Here is a 23110-nt window from a genome sequence, read left to right as displayed (position 1 = left end):
GTCTGCATTCCTCCCACATCCCAGACGCCACCCCGGGACATGCCACTTGCCCTCCAGCATCTTCCAAATCTCTCTTCACTACACCCATCAATGTTCAAACATGCTGACAAAAATTTCATTGCGAAGAAACCATTCTCGCTGTTATCTATGTAACACCTTATCTCCATCTTCTAGCCGGAGAAGAGCCAACACTCACAACCATTGCACTCATTCCCTGAGGAGTTGTTCACTAAGTTGTCTTGTTACCTGTACAAAATTCCCTTTTCATCAGCCTGCCTTCATAAGTTCCTCTGTGTCACCTTCACTTCTCAGGCCTCTAGCCCACGGAGACACTCCTTTACACGTACCCACACTGTTCTTTCCTTTCCCTCATGGTGCAACTGACTACTGGGTGTATAAATAACAGACAATCTATGTCAGTGAATAGTACACATACTGTTCTAAAAACCTTATAATGTGCATCATGTGGGACCTAAAATCATGACTAAATATCTGATGATTCATAAAGACCATATTCATAAAATTCACCCAGTTACTTGTCACTCACTGTCATTAGTTTATTTTCAACATCTCATATCAGGATTGCAGATATTTTTCACTTCTCAGGACCTCTCATTAAAAAAGCAGGCAGTAAGCTAAGTATAAGAAAAACATATTATGATAGACATGATGTCCTGGCTCTAAAATATTTTTCCAAATATGTTTATCTGCAACGTCTCTCAAGTAAAAGTTACAAGTGCCACATGATCTAAATTGTCAGTGGGGTATTTAATACCTCTGTGAATGTCCCTTGAGGTGATAGGATTTGTGATCTGTGATTTTGGGGCAATCAAAGAGAAAATTCTGGGCACAAAGCTGCTTGGAAAAGTGAACCTAGTTTTCATCAGTGACAAGGCTTTGCTGAACTGCATTAACTCATTAAGTTTCTCCTGTGCATAATGTTGTTTCAGTACACTGATAATGATTTTTCTGTCTCCTCAGGACTTGGATTACCTGCACATTTCAGTGAGATCATCAAATTAGGTGATTAAGTGTTTTAGGTACAAAGATTTCTGTCTTGTATTTGTCCCAAGGAGACTATAACCAGCTAATCCATGATTTCAGTCTGGAATCCTACTTTGAATTTCAAAATATTTTTTTAATACGCCTTTTGAAAATCTCCTCATCTTCTTATTCTATTTTTCTCCTCTCCTCCAACTCAGCCTCCCTGAGTCTCCACCTCTGGGCCTCCTTATATTCTCTTTATCATTAAATCTTTTACTACTCCAAAGTCCTGTGAAACATGCTTTTGTTTCACAAGTACATTGTGGTTTGATGAAGAACTAAATAACTCAGAGTGAAGCAGTTCACAAACAACCAATTTCATTTTATTGCTTGGCATTTAACTTTCATGTCTACAATGCAGTGGTGAGAGGCCCTTTGCTAACAAGGTTCTCCAAGTGCCATTTTAGGAACCCCAGAGTTCTGATTCCTGCTTATTTTTCCACCCTTTCCCAATACTTGTGTTTAGTGGATGCCTGACAGGGTGTTGACTTTATGAACAAATGATACAATTGATCAGAGATGCATGATGTCCTAATGCAAGGCTTTTGGTAGAACAGTAATGGCCAGGTAGCAAGCAATGGGCCATTCCTGGATTTCCAGACACAAAAACTGAATACCCTATGAAGGGCTGTGATATGAGGCATGTTGGAGTACTCAGTATGGTTTTTTTTTTTCTTTAGTAACTTGTTGTTAAATTATTGGCCATTTTGAACTTTCTGTAAAATGTTCTGTGGAATTAATCAAATATACTCAATGGCAGTAAGCTGTTTTAAACCATTATATAAGCAGCAGTAATGGTTGTTTCTTCTTATCCTACTTTTCTCTGGCTGCTCTACAGGATTTGTCATCCAACTGAGGCTCTAGGATGACATACTCTCCTCAGTCACTGAATATAGGTAAGACATTTTAAAATGTAGCTATGTGTGGTGCTGCATGACTTTAATCTCAGCACTCAGGAGGCAGAGACAGGCAGATCTCTGAGTTTTAGGACAGCTTGGTCTACAAAGAAAATTTCAGGCCACCAAGGGCTGCACACAGAGACCCTGTATCAAAAAAAAAGAGAGATTTATTATCATGATAATGAGTATTTAAAGAAATGTGTACATGAGAATTTCTTTGCTATAATTATAAAATCAATGCCAAGTTTGAGATTTGTTTGAATAATTGGAGGTTTTTTCTTTTCTTTTCTTTTTTTTTTTTTTTGAGCTGAGGATCAAACCTAGGGCCTTGTGCTTGCTAGGCAAGTGCTCTACCACTGAACTAAATCCCCAACCCTGTTTGAATAATTGGAGTTAACAGAAAGACTAGACTTTCAGGAATATAACTTTGTCCTGCAGGACATACCCAAGTGAGATGAATTTTAGAATCCACTGAATCTTGCTTATATATCAAGAAGCCCAGAAATCCAAATTTATATGTATATATATCTGTGTATGTATTTCATATAAAATATATACTTATATGTATTATCTATGACAATACAGCATTATGCTCAGAATGCCTCCTAGTTCAAAAGCCCTTGAAAACCACCTGAAATCATCCTGAGTGAGATAACACAGACTCAGAAAGGCAAAAATGGTATATACTCACTCATAAGTGGATATTAGCTGTAAACTATTGGACAACCATGCCACAATCCACAATTCAGAGAGGCTAGGTAACAAGGAGGCCCAAAGAGAGATACATGGATTTCTCTGGGAAAGAAAAATAGAAGAGATTTCCTGGGTAAAATGGGGGTGGGGGGTATGGGAACATGAGGGATCCAATTGGGTGGGGTGGGGGGCAGGACAGAGGGGGACAGTAATGAAAGAGATGTCTTGATGATGGGGGGCATTTTGGAGTTAGGGAGAAACCTGGTGCCAGGGAAACTCCACAAGAATGACCTTAGCTAAGACTCATAGCAAATAGTGAACTGGCCTTCTCCTGCAATCAGATTGATGACTACCCTAAATTGTCATCAAAGAGCCTTCATCCAGTAACTGATAGAAGCAGATGCAGAGATCCATAGCCAAACACTGGGCCCAGCTCAGTGATTCCTGTTGAAGAGAGGGAGAAGGAGGAGGGATTGTAAGAGCCAGGGGGTCAAGGTCATGATGGGGGAACCCACAAAGACAGCTGGCCTGAGCTCCTGGGAGCTTACCAACTCTGGAACAACAGCTAGGGAGCCTGCATGGGACCTACTTTGGCCCTCTGTATAAAGCTTGGTCTGTTTGTGGGGGGTCCTAAAATGGGATCATGACCTGTCCCTGGTTCTTGAGCTGGCTTTTGGGAACCTATTCTCCAATCTGGGTTGCCTTGTTCAGCCTTGATGTAGGAGGAGGAGCTTGGTCCTACCTCAACTTCATGTGCCTTGCTTTGTTGACACCCATGGGAGGTCTGCCCCTTTCTGAATGGAGATAGAAGAGGAGGGTCGGGGGATGGATAGATGAGAGGTAGGGGGAGGGAATGGAAGAAGAGGAGGGAGGGGAAACTGTGGTCAATATGTAAAATAAATGAAAAAGTTTAATTTAAAAAAAAAAGAAAAACCTAGCACATCTCAAAGATGAATTCTAAAGTATTTCCTGATGCCCTATTTTGGAAAAGAGAAAGATGACAAATAAAGTCACTGGTTTGTTAACATTAGATCAGACCTATCAATATCACAATTGTCAGTTAAAGGATGCTACAAGTAGTAACAAACAAAAAATGAAACTGGTTAGAATATTAGTTTAGGAATCTCAGGAAGTAATTACTAGTAAATTCATACTCTTCCATGTCTGGGTACTTGTAGAAGAAAGCTGACTGAACATGGCTAGCCAAAAGTATGTTAAAACAGAGACAAGAAGAGTTAAAAAAAAAAAAGTGGCTCAGTGTTTAATAGCAGTTGCTGCTCTTTTAGAGGACCTGATTGTAGTTCCCAGAACACACATGGTGGGTCACAACCAGTTCCAGAGGATCTGACCCTCTTGTGGACTCAGTAGGCACCTGACATGCACAAAGTACACCAAATCCATGCAGACAAACAGTTATGCATGTAAAACAAACTGAACAACATTAAAATAAAAAAAAACCTTAAAAAAATTACAGACTAGAAAGCACAAGCTCTATTACTTCCAGACATTGGCGTCCAACAACTGGGAGGTAGTGCATTGTGATTTCAATTGCCTCCTCTTGAGATGGCTCACATATTTACACTTCACATCTCCATTCTTGATTCTGTCATTGTTTTGGGGCCAATAATTTAGGTCAAGTGATGGCATTGCATGTAAGTGTTCTAACCATCACAGTGAAGAAACTGCAGCTAAATGTATGTGAAATACACATGTTTGTGGAAAAAGTAATTAATCACGGTGTCCCTAAATGTCATCGCTTGAGTTATATAACTTAAAAACTCCTAAAATAGGTGGTTTGAAGGCTCATGTTTTCTTTTATATTCACTGTGACATTATATATATATATATTACATGCATATATATTATATAACATATTATATATTAATATCACATCTATTATTATAACATATAATGTAATAATTATATATAATGTCACAGTGAGTATTTTATATATATATATATATATAATGTCACAGTGAGTATATATATACATATATACACATACATATATATATATACATACATACATATATATATATATATATATATATATATACACATACGTATATATATATATCTCAGGTTATTTTGTTCTTCCTATATCCAGCAACCAATATTAATATTTATAGGGTGCTAAACAGTTCTTTGATCATGCATAGATTCCACAAAACATGTTTTTTAAAAAATTATTTAGAAGACTCATCTTCTTAGAAAAGGAAGTACTAGCATATACAAAGACCACTGTATCAGCTGACTCCATACATAGAAATCACAAGCATGGCTGACCTGTTTGAACCATGGAGCAGACTCTTGAAGTAACAACAAATGAAGGGAAGCTTTGGGGATTGTGACTGAAGGGGTAGGACAACAGTGACCATTGTGCACCACTACACTCCCAAGAGGGAAACCATGTGAATGGAAAGAGTTCAGGAATGGAGGACCCTCTCTATCTATCATCCCAACAGACCTGGATACTTCCTGTTGTCCTTAGAGATGTGTGTACTTCTGCCCTCAGATCCTGTGACTTCTAAGGACAAGGATGATGCTTTCACCAAGGGGATGTAGGAGTGTCCCACTAGAGTGCCAGGATGAAGGAAGAATCATAAAGTGACTGTATACTAAATGATAGGATGCAAGAAGGATACCACTACAGTGCCAAAAGGCAGGGATGACACCAGCCAAGTAATATTTATGGCAATCACTGGTCATGTTTGCCTATTTATGCAAATGATTTGAAAGTATGAAAAGGAGACACTGTAACCAAGGAATTAGCAGAGTTGATTCTAGTGAAAATTCATCCAAGAAGAAAGAGGGCTGGCTGAGTCCATCACATACTAAGACTTATTGTGAAAATCAGTTAAGTGAGACACTTTGGATGTTGTTGCAAAAGTAGACTAATACACCAATAAAACAGAAGAGAGAAAACGGAAACCATCCCTGATATACATGAGTATGGACTTTATGATATGGTTCGTGCAAAGAAGTAAGGGAAGGAAGAGTTGCCTGCTAAATAAATATAGGACCCCACACACAAAACTACAGCTAATAAATGTAATACAGCTAAGTGAAAAACTGAAGCACTTAAAAATATTTTTGGCGCCCACTACCTATCCTATGATAAGACATCTCCTGAAGCCTTGAGGTGGTGGCGGGGGGGGGGGGGGGGGGGGGGCTTAGACTTGCCTCTACTGGATGTGCCTCCCTATGGGAGGCCTTGCCTTCTTATGGCAGGGGAGTAGGGGATGGGTTGGGAACGGGAGGCTGAAGGGGTGGGAGGAGGGAAGAGGGGGATCTTTGATTGGTGTGTAAAATTAATGAAAAAGTTTTCTTAATAAAAAATAAAATAAAATATAAAATAAAAAATAGTATAGGGTGATATTCATGACTTAGGATACAGGGAGCATTCCTTAAACAAGAGAAAAACAGCAGGGACAACTTCAAAGTGATATATGAATGAGAATTAACTGTGTCAAAGGTCGTTCTTATCTATAGGTATTTGTTTGTTTGCAGATCTGGTGATAAAATCCAGGGCCTTGTGCATGCTAGGCAGTACTCTTGAATTGGGCTTAAGCCCTATCCCCAAACTATTCTTGAAGTAAGTGAGATGCTCGTCACAGGGAAGAAGTTGTCTAAGCACATATAACAAGGGAAGAGTCACATCGTCATATCTAAAATGGACAGAGACTACTCATGGATGAAAAGAGACATCAAGAAAGGACAGTCCATGGCAATCCAACGGGGAAGTGAGAGACTAAAATGGATATTTCTTTTGAAAAGAGAAGGTTCAGAATAATAATTAAACACATGGAAAGATGCTCAGCCTTGGGGAAATGATAACTAAGACCACAGTATAATGAGTCTGATGTTATGCTGTGTTGGTAGAAGGTCTTATACAGCAGGACGCTGATGGTCTCCACACTGACTCTTACATAGTCACCTTGGCAACCAAGCTGGGCTCTCCAATGAAGCCCAACACACACATATGTGTGACCTGGAAACTCAGGTACATGTGCATGAAGAGATATAATAGGAAACTATTCATAGATTTATGGGGACAACATCCTCAAGACGAAGGCCACTCAAATATTTACCAAAAGGTATGGCCTAGAAATGGGCCATTCTGCAACTGCCTACAGAAAGTGGAATAAAAGACACAGAAAGGTGCTGAAACAACACAGATGAGCAAATGATGACAACCTCTAACACTCGCACACTGGACAGTTCTGTTTCCACATATTTCAAGAGATAGACACAACTAAACTATATCAGATATGGAAGCTTATTTTAGTGGTGAAGCTGTACAGAGAACAAGGGCCAGCAAGTGACTGAGTGTCAGGAGAGCCAACAACCTATAGCTGTTCCGTGGCTCACTATATAGACACACTATGTTTATTGCTGTGTTAGCTTCACAATGAGTTAGGAATTATGTGTTGATATTATATCACATTCACCTTTCTTAACACATGAGGAAAAGAAGCTGTGGTCTATAAAAGGCTTCAGAATAGTTGGAATCATGCCTAAGAACCCAAAGGTTGATGGCCATCTTTACTTCTGGTTGTGTAATAGTCAGGGAAAGTAATTGCAGCTATAACATTTGTAAAGAATGAGAAATGAATCCAAATAAGTGTATAGGCCATGAATTCTCACCAGTCTATAAAATAGGAATACAATTTGTATAAAGTGGGGCCTTATGAATATGTGATGTTGCATTGACTGAAACCATAAGATGAATAGAGCCGGGTTGTAAGGCAGAAACAGTTGGTAATTCTTCTTCAGCAACTGTTAAATAATTTAAGGGAAATGTGTGTGTGTGTGTGTGTGTGTGTGTGTGTGTGTCTGTGTGTGTGTGTGTGTGTGTGTGTGTCTGTGTGTGTGTGTGTGTGTGTGTGTGTGTCTGTGTGTGTGTGTGTGTGTGTGTGTGTGTCTGTGTGTGTGTGTGTGTCTGTGTGTACATCCACATGTTTGTACATGCATGTGGAGGCCAGAGGTCAACCTTGGGTGTATTTTCTCAAGAGGCATTCACTATTTTGTTTACTACTACTACTACTACTACTACTACTACTACTACTACTATAAGGTTTCTTGCAGACACCTGGCACTTGTCAATTGGGGCTTGTAAACAGAGGCAGAGTTTCTCTGTCTTGACTTCCAAGTCCCAAATAAACACATTAATTATAAATGCTTGGCCAATGGCTCAGGCTTATTACTAACTAGTCCTTACATTTAAATTAACCCATTTCTAATAATCTATTTATTGCCATCTGGTCCATGGCTTACCTTTTCTCTTGTATCTTATTGCTTGGGCAGCTGGTTGGTGTCTCCCAACTCTGGCCTTCACTTTACTATGCTATCTCTCTATCTTGGTATACATTTTACAGTAGAACATTTTTTAAAATAAATGAGCTATAAGGCTAATAGCAGGTTAGTTAGACTTCCCTCCTAGACAATATTTATGCCTGAGAGAATCCTCCATTACTACTACTCTGTTCCTGGAATGAGCAAAGAAGTATGCTATATTGTTGTTACCAGCTTTCTGCCTATTTCAACTGTTGTTGTGTGAGTAATTCTTTTTAAGATTAACTAAATATATAGTATGCTACTTGCCAAAATCCTAAAAGTTGATAGATATGCAATATTAAAGTACATTCTCATTTGCCAAGTGAGCTTATGGCTATGGATATGCTTGTCTAATATGTCAAACATGTACATTTAGAAGTTGACATGTAATATACATGTATTATAAATCTTTCAAAAAATTTGTAAATCTTTAGTGTAAAACACCAAATTTAAGGAACTTCATTTATCATAGATAATTTAGCATGTTTCTGCGAGCCTAAACACAGGACACCGATGTTTTTAAGATCAATAATACAGTCTGTGATTTAAGGAATTTGGATAACTGATATTATTATGCTTTAGCAAATATCCAATGAGAAGGAGACACCTAGTCCATAGAAATGTTCCCAAGGGTTTTCTAGGAGTGAGTATATGTGACAGAAAATTTTAAGGGATGAGTAACCTAAATTTTAAAAAAATGGAGAAAGGAAATAAAGCAAGCGAGGGCAGAGGCAGAGGCAGAGGCAGAGGCAGAGGCAGAGGCAGAGGCAGAGGCAGATGGATTGTCATCAGCCTTTTCAATCCCATGACAAATGCTTGAAGCCAACAGCCCCAAAGAGGAGAGATTTAGTTTAGCTCACAGTCAGAGCTTCCAACCCACTGTGGCTGGGAGGACCTTGCTGAGTCTCAGTTAAACAACTCACCTCCTGGTACATAGGGAGCAGAGAGAGGGCACCTGTGCCAGTAAGCTCTCTCCTCTTCCCTTTTTAACTCTGAGTCCAATGCCTCTAGGATGGATGACACCACCCATAGGTAGGACTGGTCCCTACTCCTCCTTAGTCAGTCTTTTCTAGAAACACCATCACAGACACACCCAGAGTGTATGCTTCATTGGTCTTCTAGGCACTGTTCAATACAACCTCGTATACAATCAAAATTAACTGACACGGGAGAGATCCAGAAGACACATGAGTAACTCCAAATGGCTAGGACAGATGTTGGTGAAGTGTCAAAACAGTCAGCATCTTTGGAGGTGTGGTTGTTCATGGCATGCTGATGGGGGCCATCTTCTTAGTTGGATTGTGTTAACCACGTTATCTTAGCAGTCACATGACAATAATTAGTAGCTACCAAGACTATCTCATGGTTATAATAATACTTTAGATGAAAAAATATGAGTCTGACAAGGTCGTTAGGGGAGAAAAGATGAGACAATAAAACTGTTGTCAGTCTGAATAGTTTGGTGATATATTTGTACACCCTAATAAACTTTCCTGAAGATCAGAGGACAGGGTCAGCCACTAGATTAGACATAGAGGTCATACAGTGGTGCTATACACCTTTAATCCCAGCAATTGAGATCCCATGCCTTTGCTTGGGAAGCACATATGTCTTTAATCTCGGGAAGTAATATGGAAGGGCAGAGAAAGTTATATAAGGCATGAGGAAGAGATAAGAACTAATGGCTGGCTGTTCTGCTTCTCTGATCTTTCAGCTTTTACTCTGATAGCTGGTTCTGTTTTTTTTTTTTTAATTTATTAAAAGATCATCTAAGATTCGAACAACAAATAGTGATCAGTATTGGTAACTGGCAGCATATAGATTTCAGGGGAAGAGGAGGAGGAAGTTGGTGGTTTCATGACAGCTGTCTTGGGAGGATCAACTGAGATGTGGGCTAAGAAGGAGGAACACTTTCAGGGAAGGTTGTTTTGTAGGCAAAGTTCTATCTGAGGAAGCTTGATTATCAACAAGAGCTTAAGATACAGCTGTGGGAGCCACCAGCATCTGGCTATAATGTATTCTGTGGGCTTAATGTGAGTGGAGGTTTCCCAAAGAAATTCACAGAGTCACAAGAGCAATTTAGAAGATATTTCCAAAAGTTTATGGGGAAATATAAAGTATCAGATACAATCAAACGTGAAAACTAGAAGCAAGCAGCTATTAGAGAAGAGATGAACAAAGAGATTGCATTTTCCAATAAAGACATCATTGGTGACCTTGGGTCTATGGTGAACCATCATTTACTGTTTCTAGAATTATAAAACATATATATATATATATCTATATATGCACAAATTCATGAATATACATTTATTCTATCAGGTGATAATAAATCTAAAACTAGTAAAGGCTGGGGTTTAAATAACTACTACAAAAATACTTACACACATTTCAAATCTTTTCATGAACTGCCAATTGAACAGTCAAAAGATCATCTCCCTAAATAGTGACAGGAAACAGATGAATCTCATTATAAATAACCTTATAGGTAGCAGCATTGAGATAGACATCTCCAAATTATCAAATTTGTGATTTATGTGTGTGTGGTGTGGGGACTGAGTGGTGGTGTCTGCATTATATTGTTTGATTTGGCAAGAGAATGCATAGAGCTCCCACTTGTGGTCCACTTAAAAAAGAAGTATTATAGTTTGAGGCTCTGTTGAGTGCCATGCTGAGCTACAAAAAAATAAAAGAAGACTCATGAAGCTCTCTACCTTTGTTTCATTTTCAGAACCCCACACAGAGAGACAACAGCTACATTAATCAGAGAAGACCACAGAGGGCCGGATTTATTTTGTTTAATATTAAAACATACAGTTGAAGGAAACATCGATTTTCTTTTTAAATGACACCACCACTGCTCTTCCGAACACCACAGTTTACTAATGATCTTAAAACTGCTTTAAGGGTTTAGAAATGAATCACTACACTACATCTCAGTGACGATTTAGCATGCAGACCTCCTATGAAATGCCCTTGATTTTAGGCTAAATAAATTCAGCATCTTTGTTTAGAACTACAGGGGGATGTTTTGTTGACTTGGGGCTCCATTTGTCTTAGAGAGCTTAAAGAACATAGAGGACCATGACTGAAAGTTTGGTGGGAAAAGCCTTCCTTTACATTGAACACAGTACTAAGACCTAATTGAAACTAAAAGGAAGTGCACCTCCCCAGTGTGTCTTCCCTGCCTGGTGCATCTGTGCATGTTTATGCCTGAGGGTTCTCTGAGAAGTAGACAAACATGTTGCTTCTGAGTTTGAAGAAGTTTGGTCCTTAGGACATTTTTCAGTGAGATGCAACCATGGAAGCTAGACACCTGGGGTGTGAGCTTGGGGGCTTGTGAACTCACTTCTCCTTCTGCCCCCACTTACACCTACATATTCATCCACATAGAGATGGGCCAAAGCATCCAGTGCGTTAAAATCAAGATATTTACAGTCACTACAGGAAATTCTAGGGTCTCATTCTACCAACAGTGAAGTCATGTAACTACAGATGGTTTCCTGTGGAATGTTATGACAGAGTTCAAAAAATACTATACTGGCAGTTCCCTTTCTTTGGGAGCTATTGGGTTACATGATTGTGAGCAGCACTGATCCCCATTGCTCTTACTCCTCTCAGGAATTAGGACTAGTTCAAGCACATCTTCAGTGATCTGTCTGATTCTCAGCTTCAGTGGTCCCAAACTATCATATGAATCCCATCATATTTTAACCTCTTACTGCTTCACACTCTTCGTTTAGTTCCCTTTTTCTCAACATAAAATGTTAGTAGTGGATGAAAAGGACCTAAAAATGACCTGTTTTCTCTTGAAACCTGTCTGTCCTGGGCACCTCAGACTCCTGTAATGTCTTTCCATCTCTTCTGTAACCACACACACACACACACACACACACACACACACACACACACACACACACACCCCAATTGAACAGGCACATGTTCATGCTATGTGACTAGGTTTTATTCTATGTATTGTTCCTCCATTACTACTTATCTATTTCAAGCAGTTGGAAAATATTGATAAGCTTCTTTTTTTAATCTTCATTTGTTACTTGTGAATAGTAAGATCTTCATTAATACTTGCTAGTTGGTAGTTTATATTTTATTCTGCTAATGAAATTTCACTGAAAAAATGACATGTATAATATTACATGTTTTTGAGGAATACTCCTTACTCTATAACTTTTTAAAAAAGTAAACAAAAATTCCTTCAGCTTTTGAACTAAATACTGGATTGTTCATATTAAAACATCATTAGAGCATGAAGAGAAACCAATAAATCAATCTTAGGGCAGTAATTCACCATATGTATCCTGGCTTTGAGTCTGTCCTAATAGTATGTGGTGACAATTAAAATTAAATTTTACAAGAAGATCATGAGTCATTTAGTGAAATCAATGTATTATATAATTATCATTAGGTAGCAACAGGAGACTATTATGAGGCATCAAAATTCCATTGGAAGAACATTACAATGTTCTCAGAGCTGCAGAGTCAGATGGATACCAGGCTATTTGGGGTGTTTTTCTCTTCTTTTGTATATTCAAAATTGTTCTGCTTTTTCGTGAAAATGTCACAGCCCAATAAACATCCATGATCCCTGCCTGAGATGGTGAGTGCTAGGTTCAGGGTTCAGTTTTCGAAACTGAAATACGTGTTCTATGTCATTTCTCATCAAATGCAAAAATGAGTGTGTGTGTGTGGGTTAATGCAATACCTTTTCAGGAGTCACTGTGGGGAAATGGTAACATGAAGAAAGAAGAAAATAAAAATTAACTACACATTGATAACCTTATTCATATTTACTCATGTTTTTATTTAAATACTGTCTGAACTCTCTGCTTTTAATTCTAGATAAGAAAGTCTGAATGATAATTTCCACAGATAATTGAATATCTGCTTCATCTGAACAGTCATTATATGAGAGAATCTGGTTTAAACAATATGGTGTTTCAGAGTGGGGGCCATAATGGAATCAGTGATGGGCTTAAACCTCATGACTGAATTCTTGTCTACTGTCTATTTCTCCCTGTGTATGGAGATTCTCCCATGACAGCAGTTAAACTTTTTCATCTACTCATCTGGTGTTTCCACATCTTAGACTCTTTTTGAGTCCCTTAATCTACAACAAACATGGTATAGAAAAACCTTAATGCTGAAGGATATTTTGTTTATTATAAATATGGTGCGTCATGTTCTCATTTCCTGTTTGTAATCACATAATGACTGTTCTGAAGAAGATCCCCAGTCTCCCTTTGTCCCACTTGCCAATGTCCATCCTCTGTATGCCTCTCTAGGCATCATCATGATGTTTCCACACCAGTCTCTAGTGTAGACTTCTGTTACCTGTCTTGGTGGCTTGTAGTAACCATCAGAGCCCTGTGCCCAGCTCTCACAGGATCTGCCATACTCTGCCAGTGTCTATCTCCTAGCACCCACCACCTCATTTATTGCCCATTTGCTCATGATGGATAAAGGAAGGCCACAACGTGCCACTCTACCTTCAGTACTGGTAGCAGCCATGACTCAGGGTTCAGCATATGAGTTTTCCAGCATCGGTGACTTTTTAGGAGTATAGTTCTGGTACAAGTGTTTGTAGTTTCCTTCAGTGTACCCTGATATTCGTCACCTGCTTCCTAAACGGTAGTTGGTCTAATGACTATCCCTTTTTGGGGTGCTTTCCTCCTACTTTTGTCCTTACCTCACTGTTGGTACTACCTGAATGTACTAGAACTATTTATGTGTGTATGTGTTCATTGATATGTATATAGAGTATGCACATGTATATGTGGGTGTGTATGCTACTATGGGTCCTACAGAAGACAGTGAGGGACACTGAGTGTCCTGTGCCAGAAATCTCCATCTTATCCCCCCAAGACACTGTCTCCCACAGAACTTGGAGCTGTCCTGGCAGCCAGTGAGCCCCAGTGATCTTTCTGTCTCTGCTCCCTACATAGCTGGGATCCAGGTGCATTATGGCCACATCTGGCTGGTGATGTGGTTGTCGGTGATTCAAAGTGAGGGGCCTATGCTTACGCAGTGTCCTTACCCACTGAGCCACCTCCCCAGACCCTTAGGAAACTATTTCTATCTAAGTCTTCTGTCACCTGTGATTTCCTTGTATAATCTACATGTGGTACTTAACACTAGAGATGGTGTGAGGGAGTGGACCTGTCACATGGATGGCTTCACATCTGCTCTCTAGTTTGCAATGTAGCATCTTTGACATCACAGTGGTTCAGGTTCTCCCTTGTGGTGAGTTGGAGTGGAAGGAAAATGCAAAGTACACTTTTGCCTGGATTGGAGATGGGTGGCAGAAAATGATAATGACCATGGAGTTGGTAGTCATAGTATTATCAGAGATATGAAAGAAGAAAGTGTAGGTTCAAATTAGCTAATCAAACTCTCAGGACCTGGGATGGGAGGTGGCTCAGTGTTTAAGTACTTGTATGGAAGTGAGAGGACCAGAGTTTAGATCCTCAGAATTCATATAAATGACAGGTGGTTATGGTGATAATTCCAACCTTGGAGATGGAGATAAGGGATCCTCAGAGCAAGCTAGCTGTGGAGACTAGATGTATCAGTTATCTCTGGATTTGATTGAGTGAGCCTGACATACTGAATAAAGTGAAAGAGCAATCCAGGGTGTTTGCTGACATCAACTTCAACCCAGATGTCCACATGCAAGCACCCCCACATGTGCTTACACACACGCGCAAACATCTCTCTCTCTCTCTCTCTCTCTCTCTCTCTCTCTCTCTCTCTCTCTCTCTCACACACACACACACACACACACACACACACACACACACACACACACACACACACACACACGGGGAAAAAAAATCTCACGACCTGATGTGACAGCCTCAAGCCATTTAAAGGAAACATCTTCCACGGTCAGAGAAGATTCCATTCAAAACTAGACTCTATGTTTGTTTAAGAAGTAGCAAAATTCTAGAAAATGCTTATTTGGAGAACCAACCAGACTCCTTTGAGAAAATGAGCATAAAGAGAGATAAAGGGCCCTGCGGTGGTGGCACACACCTTTAATCCCAGTACTCGGGAGGCAAAGCAAAGTGGATCTCTGTTAGTTTGAGGTTAGCCTGGTCTCCAAAGTGAGTTCCAGGAAAGGCACAAAGCTACACAGAGAAACTCTGTCTCACAAACGAACAAACAAACAAACAAACAAACAAACAAACAAAAAACAGAAAAGAGAGAGATAGAACAGGGTCTGACATCTAGATTTGAGGTGATGTGTGATCCTAATTAGTTTGATCAATAAAAACCCAGAGTCAGATATCCAGGGTGAAAGCTGAAAGATCAGAGAAACAGAGCAGCAGCCACTAGAAACTTCTTCCTTCTACGAATCCTCTGATTGAATGGGGACCAAAATCCTGTCTCCAGCAGCCTTATATTCCTGTTTCTACCTCCCTGTCTCTGTTCCTCTTTTAGACTAGTTCAATCTCATGTAGCCCAGAGTGACCCTGAATTCCTGATCTTCCTGCTTCTTCCTCCCAAGTGCTGGGATTAAAGGTGTGTGCTACCACTGCCTGGCTTCTATGGTTAACTAGTGGCTAGTTCTGCACTCTGATCTCCAGGCAAGCTTTATTTGTAAGAACACAAACAAAACAACATTGAGGTTTGGGTGACTGACTTTCATTCATTGTTGGGTACTGGAGCTTGACTAAATGTCCTCTCATAGTCCTTTTGTTGAAAGATTGTCCCCTCTATTGGAAGATGGTGGACTCTTTTTTAAACGTGGAGTCTTGTGGGAGATTCTTGTCCTTTGAGGCATGCTCTTAGAAGGTATTTCTTCCTGTTCCTAAATCCAGACATGCGTAGACAGCTCAGCTGTATAACTGTGTGGTGGTGTTTGTCCTCACCAGAGGCCCCCATCAATGGATTGCTTGATCTCAGTGAAAACTGAACTAAATCAGCATCCTGTTTATAAAGTTAGTTGTCTCAGATGTTTCCCAGGAAGATGCCTCTAGAGGACACCTCCAATGCTTCATCTGCAGGAGGAGTTTCAAAGGAGACTATCTGCCTCTAGACATCTCTTGCCTTGTGGCTTCCAAACCACAAGCTGGTGCTGGAGATTAAGCATAGACCAAGTGTGAGAACCTAGCTATACCTTAAGAGAAAGGAGATAGTTTGCCAAAAGCAACTGCAGAGCTGAGGCTATTTCTCAGAGGATGAGCCTTCCACTGATGTGCACAAAGCCATGGGCTCTTCTCTAGCACTGAAGATCAATACTGCAGAAAATGACTCTCATGTCCACACAGGAAGTAGAGAAACACACCTATAAATTAATCCTAGAGCATGTAGGAATGCACACAAAGAGTAGAGTCTAAAGACAGATTTATACTGTCAAACAAATTCACATCTAATGTTCTATATTTTGTATTGGGAAGGTCCCTAGCTAAACCTACTGGCATACTGAAATACACAGTTTTCTAGACATTTTATTTTTTTTCCCAGAAAATAAAATTATATGGGTTAAGTCATAAAGGAGTACTCTAACACATACTTATGTTTAAATTACATATCATTAAATATGACAAAAATCAACTGTACAGGATCTGACTGTTCAATGGTCACGAAGGGTACCCAAAGAGTCAGTTCCTAGACCCCTGAGCTGCGTCTCTCTTCAAAATTACAATGTAAGACATGAGGTCCCTCCACACAACATTTAAGCTAAATGGTTACACCACTTACCCTCACTTGACCCACGAAGGCATTGGCCTCTTCCTCCAGCACAGAGAGGTTCCTGGGCAGATAGGGATCGAACACAGGAGCATTGTCATTGACGTCTGTCACCACCACGTTCACAGTGGCAGTGGAGGTCTTAAAGGAAGAGAGAAGAAGATTGTGAGTGGCAAGAGGAGCTGCTGTCATTGGGGATTTAGCCAAGTGTCCACAGTGGGTTTCCTCTATTTGAAAGGCATCTTGGTCCTTAGCTTTCCAAAGAAAAAAGACATAGAACATAAAAGAATCAGCTGGAAAGCCTTAAACAACTGAAAAAAAATGGGGAAAGCCAATGCTAATATTAAAGTGCATGTCTTCCTGAGAATGTCAAGTATTTCCTGGAGGCTTACCTTTCAGGTGATGCCACCTTTATTTAATTCACATTATAAGTAGTGAGCATTTGTCTATACACACAGGCACCCTTTTATCCATAGATATACTCATATATATATATACATATGTACATATATACATATATATATTAATATATATCCATATATACTAATCCTGTAGTTTTCATCACTTGTGTATTTCACTGTTTAATATATATATATATATATATATATATATATATATATATATATATATATACACACATATACATATATATACTATCAAATAGTATGGAATATAACTAAATATTTTCAGGCAAAATAATACTGTCAGAATGTATTACCTTAGTAAGTTTCAATGTTTATATTTAAACCAAGAATTTGAGCCCCATGATGATGATGATGATGATGATGATGATGATGATGATGATGATTTTATTAAATTATTATTAAAATTGCTGTGTTTAGGTCCCCAGACAATGACATTAGTGTCAGGTAAGCTATCCATTTTCATGGGTGCTCTTTTCTTACAGGGACACCTTGGCTTAGTGAACCAGAAAATGTTTATAGAGGTCATGGTATCAGAAAGTTTGTCATCATGTGTGACTTGAGCGTGAGCCTCCATCTAACCTTGACCTCTTCCTCATCTCTGTCTCAGTGTGGGGTGGGTTACAGGAGACAAAGAGCAAACACAGAAGGAAAGAACTCCAACTTACAAGGGGAAGCATACAGTATGCTATGATATTAAAATGCTTAATTACAGGCCACTGAAATATAAGAGGAACAGAGAGAACAGAAATCCCATGAGAGATAGGTACAAGATTCGTTTAAGAAAATACAAACACATTGAGCTCTGCACACCAGAGAAAAAGAGTTTCTACCAACCTGTGTGCAATTTGCAATGAAACTAGGCACAGAGCATGAACCGTAGTGGGTGACTCAATAGAGGCTGTGTGGCAGTGAACAAGTAGAAAGAGTCAAAGTAGGGTTTCTCAGCTGCCAGAATGGAATGGCCTGGTAAATGTCTGTGCATTCTGCTGAAAACAATGTAACTCCTCACTTGACTACAGGAGTAATGATGCCTTAACTCAGGTTCAGTCCCAGCTTCCAAGACTTCTATTTTAAACTCTCTCTAGTTTAACAAAATCAAGAGCAATCTTCCATGTAACTTCATCCTAAACCTCCATGTCTGTGATATAACAAGTTCAGCTGTCATTAAAACTCCTCATGCATCACAGAGAGATGCTGGCCATGGGTGGCATGTTTATTTGAGTCCACTGATGGCTTACCCTTTCATAATTTAGAGCTACATGTACATGATTTATATGTATTTAATGTCCAACCAAACTTTGATTTAAAGACATGAGAATAGTCACAAGAGCATTTTGTAGCCCATAGCTAGAAACTAACCAATGTCCATCCATAGCAGATATTTATAAGGTGTTTATGCATATGATGACCCAATGTCATGAATAGTCCTGTAGTATAGTTCTGGAACATAAGGTTGAGGGACAGAAGCCACATACAATCACATGTAGTTGCAGGACTTCACTGACATTTTAGAGAGCCCTACATACTGAAAGGAGTGAGCATAGTCCTCTAACTCTCGTGTCTTACATCACACAAGGGTTAGATAAGTGCCCAAGGGTGGGATAATTTGTTTCTTGCAGTGGACTATGATTACGTATGCTTTCCTATTGCAGAAATCCATCAAGCTTTCCAGGTATGGTTTGTGTGCTCTACTCTGTATACATTTCCAATGAAATGGTTTACTTTCAAGATGCAAACAAACAAATACACATGTGTGTACACATACTGTGGATTTATAGAAAGAAATTAAAATGTTTTCTGAGTAGATGGAGTGCAGGTGTTTTATTTTTCCCTTGTAACATTTATATATTTCTCAAATGTTCTCCCAGAAAGCTACATTGCTTTTATAACAGAAAAATATTTTAACAAATGTTATTTCTTTTCAAGTTGTGTTAGAAATGAAACCAGGTTTTTTAAAAAATGTGTTTTATAGCAGCAGTATTTCCCAATTTGCCTGAGGGTGAACACGGTATTAAATTTGGCAGTTGAAGCTAAGACCTCAGAGTGGCTACACTAGTGTCCCTGATATTTCTTCAAGTTCCCTGGACACCTTTATATCCACCTCTGCCTTTCCTATCCATCTATTATGTTTTAGAGTCTCTTCCATCCCATGGAGCAGTAGGCTTACAGACTATCTTGGATCCACTGTCAAAGACTGTGACCTGTGGCTGGTTGATTCATAGGGCAACTGAGTCATCACTGAGTGGAGGACCCACTGATGGGAGCTTGGGTATAATTTCCCATGTTGTTCTGAGTTTCATAGGAAATGACAAGGAGCCACACTGCTGGGTAGTTTGTAGCTTATACATTTCTTAAGAAAGGGACAACTCTCCTGTCAAAGTGGTACAGGGGTCAGTACTGCACATGATTCTGGCTCCACTTTACATGCACTGGCCACACTCTTTTGACCATGTTGATGTAGTCGTAGACTGCCTGGCTACAGGGCATGATAGTTTCAATTTTTACATTGGTCAGGAAGATGGTCACTCTATATGATTCAACATGGATCATGTTTCACATTAAGGACAAGATTCTAGGTTTTAAAATTAATTACCAAGAAATGAACACAGTCTGTGCTAATAAAGGTACAATAAAAGGACCATTTTTCACAATTAATTCTGTAAGTCAATTTGTTATATGACAATTAACAAATATTAAACCGATAAACCTAATAAATAAGATAACTATTCTTACTGAGAAATTTGCTTGTTATTTTCTTTCATGTTGCATCACTTATAATCCTACTAGTTAGTAATTCTTCTATTTTAGTACTAAATGCTATCATTGATCACCTTTAGTCTTTACCCACTTTGATTACCTCTGTGTTTTTATTTCCAATAATAGATGGATGTTAATATATATATATATATATATATATATATATATATATTCTGTTCTCAACTAATGTAAGTAGATGTTTCCATAGCAGCATAAACTTATTTTCTTTGACTGTGATGGCTCTTAATAGATATTTGTGTAGCATCCTTGGTTTTCTAAAGTTTTCATGGTCTAGGAAACAATGTACAATCATCCAGTCATCCATACAAAGAAAATCTCGATTAGAAAATATTATAGTTGAAGGTATATTATTTCTGTTGCCTTTTATATTATAAACTTCGTTGAGCCTATCAAGTTAATTTCTTAAACTGTTAGAAACTAGTTTGGAAGTAGAAGATAATTAAGATGTACAAAATTTAAGTGCATTAATTGGTAAAATGAATGATGATGCTTTTCTAGTGATGTAAGTTCTAAATGAGAATATTTATTTATAAACATATAATAAAAGAATGGGTGGGGAAACACATGGACCTGTAGATTGACCCCAGTGTTCTGGACAAGTTGTTGGTTGTTGGGTAACCACAAGATTCCAAAATAATATAGGCTATTATCATTGTCCTTTGGTGCTCCAAACTTGAAGATTATACCCCATTGCTGAAGACACCACATATTTTCAACACAGAACTTAGAAGAAAATGCACTCACAGAGACCTCAGCATGCACAAGGCCTGCAGCGGTCATCATCAGATGGGGTCCTAGAACTGAAAAGAGAAATGGACACAGGTTCCCATTCCTAATGCAGAAACCAACCTGGAAGCCTCCTTCATGAGGACTAGCTCTCACAGGATCAGAAGTTGCTATTCAAGCTACCAAGGAAGAAAAGCAATTGGAAGTTTCACCCAGCTGTAAAGTCAATGAACCACAATAATGACCAGGGGGAAAAAATCTACTTATAGAACACACAGTCCCCGAATCCGAATAACAAAAAGTTTATTCATATTTTAGAAGTTCACTTTTCATTATTTAAAAAAGTGAAAGTTTAAATGGTTGAGAAAATTAGGATGAGTGACTTAAGAGGCTGATTATTTTTTATGCCAATAAAACAAGGAAGTCGAAAGTCAGTAGTGGGCATACTACCAAAAGAACATTAATGGAAAATGCATATTTTTTTAAAGCAGCCGGCCTTCTTGAAGTTCCAGTACCAAGAGAGTCTTATTCAGGTCATTGAATTTACTCTGTGGTTTGGAAAAATGTTCTTCCTGCCATTGAGAGGCTGAGCTAGAGAAACTTTCAAGGGGGAAAACCAAAAACTAGAGAATCATTTATAAAGATGGGATAGAAAAGAGGTCCATCTGGGACTGTGGAAGAGAGACTGAGAGGATGGGAGGCAGAGCACACGGTCTCCCTTCTCACCCCCTCCCCGACACTCAGAGACACTATAGATATGGCAGGCACATTCTATGCATGGGCAAGATAGTCATACAGAGAGGACGAGAAATTTGTGATAATCAAATTATATCCATGAACATAGAGTAAAGTTTGCCCAGATTTTCAATCAAATTTTGTTTTAGTCTGGTTTTGTTGGACCAGGCATTATTAAGAAATGCTACATGAAATTTCTTAAAAGGACAGAGTAAGTATAAAAACCCTTCAAAGGAAAAGGGAAGCATGAATCTGAGAACCTATAAGCTGTTGCTACAAATACTGTTGATAATGTGTAACAGCTTAAAGGCCAACAAACACAGGACATTCCATCAAAACCTATTCCAGCTACACTTTGGTAAGCTCATAAATAAGTAGCAGCTCTAAATGAATGTAATTATTAATATGTGAAAAATGAATGTAATTATTAATATGTGAAAAACGACTAATGCCTGTGATGATTAATAAAATCTACATAGCTTGCTGAGGATTTTAATTATTCAGAATGAAAACAGAAAAGAAAAAAATGTAAGAAAGTCAAATTAAGTAAAAAAAAATCTTCTTCAAAATTAAAAATGAGAAATACAGTGTGAGTGGTCCTTATTTATTTTCCCATCAGTATTCAGAGACAAAGAATTTTCATAAAAAAGAATTTACCCTGGCAGTTGGTTTCCTACAAATTAGTTTTAACTTATTTTTTATTCAATTAAAACCTGACTAACCCTGGCCCATGTTCACTATGCATTTATTTAAAATTCCATGATTATTAATTTAAAAAGTTATTTTGTTATGGCTGCACAAAAGATTTAAGTTAAAGAGTTCAAATAAGAGATATATCGAATAGTTTGTTCTTTAGGTACTTGCTGTACCAGTGCCTATCAAGATGTATTTCCGGGTACTGTCTCAGCAGTTAAGAGCTGGTACTGCTTCTGCCAAGGTCCTGACTTCAGCCCCAGCACTCAAGATGGGCAGCTTAGCACTGCCTGTGACATCATAACTTCAGTGCCCTCTTCTGTCCTCTGCAGGGAACTGCACCCATGTGTGCAACTCGCCCATTAAAAATAAAATCTATCTATCTATCTATCTATCTATCTATCTATCTATCTACCTACCTACCTACCTACCTACCTACCTATCAAAATTTTCTAATCAAATATGCTTGGTTAAAAATCCAAACATTTCAAAACTTTCAATACAGACTTTTGAAAACAGTTAAGAACTTACCCCAAAGCAACACATCTTTAAAGCTGAATGAGATCTTAATGATTAAAGAATGAGAAAATCAAAACCTAGAATCACTGTAACCCCCAAAGCAGACCTGCTCCACATGCAAAAGACAGAAAATCCCTGCCGTAACAGAGTAGCTGTAATATACGGCTTGCAAGAACGAGCTGCACCAGGCTTAGCAGACAGCATCTGGTCCAGAGAGTGAACATGCTGGCTATTCTCCATCTCGTCCCTTCTCTGAGGCATTTTATTTTTAAGGGTAGGCCTAAAATATCCTTGGTGATGTCACTGCCATTAATTCCCGACTGACATTTTGATTCACCCCAATGCTATGTGTATCCCTTTTCCCCCCTTGTGCCCATGGTTGGCCTGAATGTCACTTCACTCTAATTATACCCTTTAAAAATTACTAGTTCCTCCTCCATTTCCTTAGCATCCTCTATGTTATTGGCTGGTCGGGTGACTCAGTAGTCTTTATTTATTTATTTATTTTTATTTTGAATTTTTTTTTTTTTTTTTTTTTTTTTTTTTTACATT

The 23110-nt window shown here is 38.7% G+C and overlaps 1 protein-coding gene across 17 annotated transcripts in view; it reads right to left on the bottom strand.

Moving 5' to 3' along the window:
* The window catches only part of Pcdh15 (protocadherin related 15), a 1427876-nt gene that overhangs the window by 202728 nt on the left and 1202038 nt on the right, over nt 1–23110 (bottom strand). For all 17 annotated transcript variants that reach the window (XM_036167862.1, XM_036167881.1, XM_036167872.1 and 14 more), the window contains one exon: nt 16695–16823. In XM_036167862.1, the coding sequence (XP_036023755.1) occupies nt 16695–16823 (129 nt within the window). The remainder of the gene's footprint in view (nt 1–16694; nt 16824–23110) is intronic.

This window comes from Onychomys torridus, chromosome 18 (assembly GCF_903995425.1).
Source record: "Onychomys torridus chromosome 18, mOncTor1.1, whole genome shotgun sequence".
Classification (NCBI taxonomy): Eukaryota; Metazoa; Chordata; class Mammalia; order Rodentia; family Cricetidae; genus Onychomys; species Onychomys torridus.
The sequence above is the reverse complement of the archived record's forward strand: the minus strand, read 5'-3'. Positions and strand labels throughout refer to the sequence as shown.